The sequence below is a fragment of the Pelophylax lessonae genome, assembly GCF_965119305.1.
Source record: "Pelophylax lessonae genome assembly, chromosome: 7".
Lineage (NCBI taxonomy): Eukaryota > Metazoa > Chordata > Amphibia > Anura > Ranidae > Pelophylax > Pelophylax lessonae.
In genome coordinates, this window is record NC_138774.1 from 293,818,719 (window position 1) to 293,823,718 (window position 5,000).

Consider the following 5,000-nt stretch of genomic DNA (forward strand, 5'->3'; position numbering starts at 1 on the left):
AGAGAGCAGAGTAACTAAAAGTTGAGCTCATCGCCTTGCTGCTTGGCCTTTCACTGTTGAGATATAGGTTGTGGGGGCTGGTCCGGGATGACTCGGGCTTAGAAAAGGTCAATTGAATCAGTTCATGTGGTGTGCAAGGAGCATTCTGATAGGAGGAGAGAGCAGAGTGACTGAAAGTTGAGCTAATCGCTGTGCTGCCTCTCCTTTCCCAGTCACAGGCTGGTTGGAAAAATGCTGGCTATTAGACTGAAAACATCTAGTGGCTGCACACAGTACTATGCTGGGGATGGAAAATCTCTGGATTGAAGGTGAATGTTGCAGCACAGGCTTTTAACTTGAGGGAAGGAGGTAAACAGCGCTGGCCATTAGACTGAGGACATCTAGTGGCATCACAAAGTACTACGGGAAGGCATATTGCAGCAAAGGCTTTTAACTTAAAGTGGTTGTAAAGGCACAAGTTTTTTTAACTTTATGCATTTTATGCCCGAAGGTAAAAAACCAGCAGCAGCTCCCCTCAGCCCCCCTAATACTTGCCTGAACCCCCTCGAGATCCAGCGATGTCCACAAGAGCCTTGGCTCTCCGGGGACTCACACTTCTGATTGGCTTTTGGCAGCAACGGGAGCCATTGGCTCCCGCTGCTGTCAATCACAGCCAGTGAGCCAATCAGGAAGGGGTGGGGCCGAGCCGACCTCTCCGTGTGTGAATGGACACTCCAGAGAGCGCCTGCTTGGGTGCCCCCCAGAGCAAGCTGCTTGCTGTGGGAGCACCCGGGAGGAGAGAGTCAGCTAGGGAACCAAGGTGAGGAGGATCCGGGCTGATCTGTGCAAAACCAACTCCACGGAGGAGGGAATTATGACCGGTTTCTTTTAATGATAAAAAAAAAAATGAAACTTTACCAACACTTGGAGGAAAGGAGTTGAATGATGCTGGCCAGCAGACTGGGGACATCTAGTGGCGGGAAAAAAGTATTGCGGGGGAAATATCTACATTGAAACTGAATATTGCAGAAAAAGCTTTTATTTATTTATATATATATATATATATATATATATATATATATATATATATATATATATATATATATATATATATATATATATATATATATATATATATATATATATATATATATATATTTTTTTTTTTTTTTTTTTTATGGGCTCTTTACTTTTATCAAGTTTGGATGGAGTTCGGTTTCTCTTGAATTTTACTCCCTGTTGGTCTTTTTAAATATACATTTGAATATGTTTTGTTCTATCTGTTCCATAATTGCAAAAAATAAAAAAAATATTACAGTGAGTATTGATCTCTCTTCCAGGCCGGTTAAGTAAAGTGGAGAAGAAGAGGGAGGAGAGGGAAGCCAAAGAGGAGAAGCCCAAAGACCAATCACCGGGCAGAGAGAAGAAGAGTAGAAGAGAGGAAAGCCCGGAGGGGAGAAGGAAGGAAAGTTCTGGCAGCAGAGACAAAAGACCTCAACCGAGGAGTCCCTCCAGGAACAAAGACAGGAAGAAACCAAAGCAGGAGGAGCCCAGGTGAGCCAACATGGTGGGGGAGGGGCTGGTAGCTTCTTCCTGTTCCTGGAGTGTGCTGGTATCATAGAATGACTCTTCCTAGACCTCACCTCCTCCTGTGCAGCGTGGTAGACCTCTCCTCCTCCCTTATATCAGGGTAGACCTCCGCTCCTCCCGTACATCAGGGTAGACCTCCGCTCATCCTCGTCCTCCCTTACATCAGGGTAGACCTCCGCTCCTCCTCGTCCTCCCGTACATCGGGGTAGACCTCCGCTCCTCCTCCTGTAAACCGGGGTGGACCACCTCCTCCCGTACATCAGGGTAGACCTCCGCTCGTCCTCCCGTACATCGGGGTAGACCTCCGCTCCTCCTCCTCCTCCTGTAAACCGGGGTGGACCTCCTCCTCCCATACACCGGGGTAGACCTCCGCTCCTCACGTACATCAGGGTAGACCTCCGCTCCTCCTCGTCCTCCCGTACATCAGGGTAGACCTCCGCTCCTCCTCGTCCTCCCGTACATCGGGGTAGACCTCCGCTCCTCCTCCTGTAAACCGGGGTGGACCTCCTCCTCCCGTACATCAGGGTAGACCTCCGCTCCTCCTCGTCCTCCCGTACATCAGGGTAGACCTCCGCTCCTCCTCGTCCTCCCGTACATCGGGGTAGACCTCCGCTCCTCCTCCTCCTGTAAACCGGGGTGGACCTCCTCCTCCCATACACCGGGGTAGACCTCCGCTGCTCCTCCTCCTTCCGTCACCGGGGTGGACCTCCGCTCCTCCTCCTCCCGTACATCAGGGTAGACCTCCGCTCCTCCTCGTCCTCCCATAAACCGGGGTAGACCTCCGCCGCTCCTCTTCCTCCCGTACACCGGGGTAGACCTCCGCCGCTCCTCTTCCTCCCGTACACCGGGGTGGACCTCCGCCGCTCCTCTTCCTCCCGTACACCGGGGTAGACCTCCGCTCCTCCTCCTTCCCGTACACCGAGGTGGACCTCCCCCCCCCCCCCCCCCTCCTCCCGTACACCGGGGTAGACCTCCGCCGCTCCTCTTCCGCCCGTACACCGGGGTGGACCTCCGCCGCTCCTCTTCCTCCCGTACACCGGGGTAGACCTCCGCTCCTCCTCCTTCCCGTACACCGAGGTAGACCTCCCCTCCTCCTCCCGTACACCGGGGTAGACCTCCCCTCCTCCTCCCGTACACCGGGGTAGACCTCCCCTCCTCCTCCCGTACACCGGGGTAGACCTCCCCTCCTCCTCCTCCCGTACACCGGGGTAGACCTCCCCTCCTCCTCCTCCCGTACACCGGGGTAGACCTCCCCTCCTCCTCCTCCCGTACACCGGGGTAGACCTCCCCTCCTCCTCCTCCCGTACACCGGGGTAGACCTCCCCTCCTCCTCCTCCCGTACACCGGGGTAGACCTCCCCCTCCCCTGAAATCTCCCGATTCCATTCCATCGCCTCACATTGTTTGCTTCTTCCTCAGCTGGTTACATCGGGACCTGAAAGTGCGATTTATCGACAAACACTACAATGGAGGGAAATATTACAATTACAAGGTATGCAGTTTATTGTTGTCTGTCTAACACTGAGAGCAGAGTGGTGGCCTCATTAGTATCTTGCTGCTCCTTCATTGTCCTATCACTGGCTAGGTGGGTCTTAGAGCAGTAGATTGCAAGGTGTATGAACCCAATCCATCCAACTCCCTCCCCCATCAATCAGCATACATTAACATCTTTCGGTTTTGTTTTAAAAAAAAAAAAAATACCTTCTTCAGAGACGGTGACCTCATCACTGGGTCATTCTGCTGGTCTCTGCTATGAGCTGATGGGAGGGACAGACTCCCGTAAATGTTGCAGCACCCTTCCATAAGCATTATATGAAAGAACGCATCCCCAGTATCCCTTTTAGATGTGCATGCCTGCTATAAAGGGAACACATTCCCAGCATCCTTTTAGATGTGTATGCTCCCCGGGTGCTGCAGTCTTTAGCTATGCAATCTGTAATAATATAATCTGCAATTTATTTATTATATTCTTTATTTCTAGTATTATAATACTATAATCTGCAAAATCAAGCATCTGATCAACAGATTGCACAGCTAAAGTCTGCACCACCCAAAAAGTATACACATCTAAAGGGATGCTGGGGATATGTTTCTTTTTATGGCAGGGATGTGTTCCTTTTTATATAACTTTAGCTGTTCAATCTGTAATCTATAAGCCACAAATTGACAATCAAGCATCTGATCAACAGATTTACCAGGTAATGTCTGCACCACCCAAAACAACATGCACATGTAAAAGGATGCTGGGGATGTGTTTCCTTTTATTTAATGTTCAGGACTTGCTACAATTGGAAGACAAGGGAAGGCTGGAGTTCAGCATATATATATATATATATAGTCGTATCCCGCGTCCGTGTCATGTATTCAGAATATCTACTCACTTTCCTTTTTCTCCTCTTGGTGAATCCCCACAGATGTTGGTGGAGGATGTCATGAGTCCAACAACCTGCGTGTGCCGGACGGACACCGGACGGATCCTAGAAGGTGAGGCCCTGCCTGAGAATGAGGGTAGGAGGGTTAGGGGAGGTTGCACCAGATTTGGTGGACCTCTGGGGTGGGGGGGGTTGGGTCTCTACAGGAGGCCCAGGACTTTGTAGGGGCAATGTGGGAGACTGGAAGGTACTGCAGGGTTGGGTGTTGGAGGTTTGGAGCATGTTGGGGGTGTGAAGGCTCTGAAGTAGGGTGGGGGACATTGCAGGAGCTTGGTGGGACACTGTGAGACACTGTTGGAGGTTGGAAGCACTTTGGGAGTGTAAAGGCTCTGTAGTAGGGTGGGTGTCACTGCGTGAGGTTGGAGAGCAGTGCAGGTAGTTTGGGGGTGTGGGCAGTGTAGGGCACTGATGGAGGTTGGGAGCACTTTTGGGGGGCTGAAGGCACTTATAGTAGGTTGGGGGGAATTGTGGGACACTGTTGGAGGTTGGGAGCACTTTGAGGGTGTAAAGGCTCTGTAGTAGGCTGGGGGTCACTGCGGGAAGTTGGGGGGGGGGGGTGCAGTGGGACACTGTTGGAGGTTGGGAGCACTTTGAGGGTGTGAAGGCTCTGTAGTAGGCTGGGGGTCACTGCGGGAGGTTGGGGGGGGGGGGCAGTGTGGGACACTGTTGGAGGTTGGAAGCACTTTGGGGGTGTGAAGGCTCTGTAGTAGGGTGGGGGTCACTGTGGGAGTTTGGGGTGCAGTGTGGGACACTGTTGGAGGTTGGTAGCACTTTAGGGGTGTTAAGGCTCCATAGTAGGGTGGGGGTCACTGCTGGAGGTTGGGGGGCAGTGTGGAACACTGTTGGAGGTTGGGAGCATTTTGGGGGACTGAAAGCTCTTTAGTAGGTTGAGGTCACTGCAGGAGGTTGTATGAGGGGGCAGTGTAGGGCACTGATGGAGGTTGGGAGCACTTTTGCGGGCTGAAGGCACTTTTAGTAGGTTGGGGGTTATTGCAGGCAG

The 5,000-nt window shown here is 51.9% G+C and overlaps 2 protein-coding genes across 2 annotated transcripts in view; both read left to right on the forward strand.

The window, feature by feature from the left end:
- Positions 1-5,000, forward strand: part of WDR45 (WD repeat domain 45) — a 443,369-nt gene that overhangs the window by 393,141 nt on the left and 45,228 nt on the right. The window lies entirely within an intron of this gene.
- GPKOW (G-patch domain and KOW motifs) overlaps positions 1-5,000 on the forward strand; it is a gene marked incomplete at its 5' end in the record, with an annotated part of 12,915 nt that overhangs the window by 3,470 nt on the left and 4,445 nt on the right. The window contains 3 exons of the mRNA XM_082263294.1: positions 1,302-1,533; positions 2,988-3,060; positions 3,983-4,052. Coding sequence (XP_082119420.1) covers positions 1,302-1,533; positions 2,988-3,060; positions 3,983-4,052 — 375 coding nt within the window. The remainder of the gene's footprint in view (positions 1-1,301; positions 1,534-2,987; positions 3,061-3,982; positions 4,053-5,000) is intronic.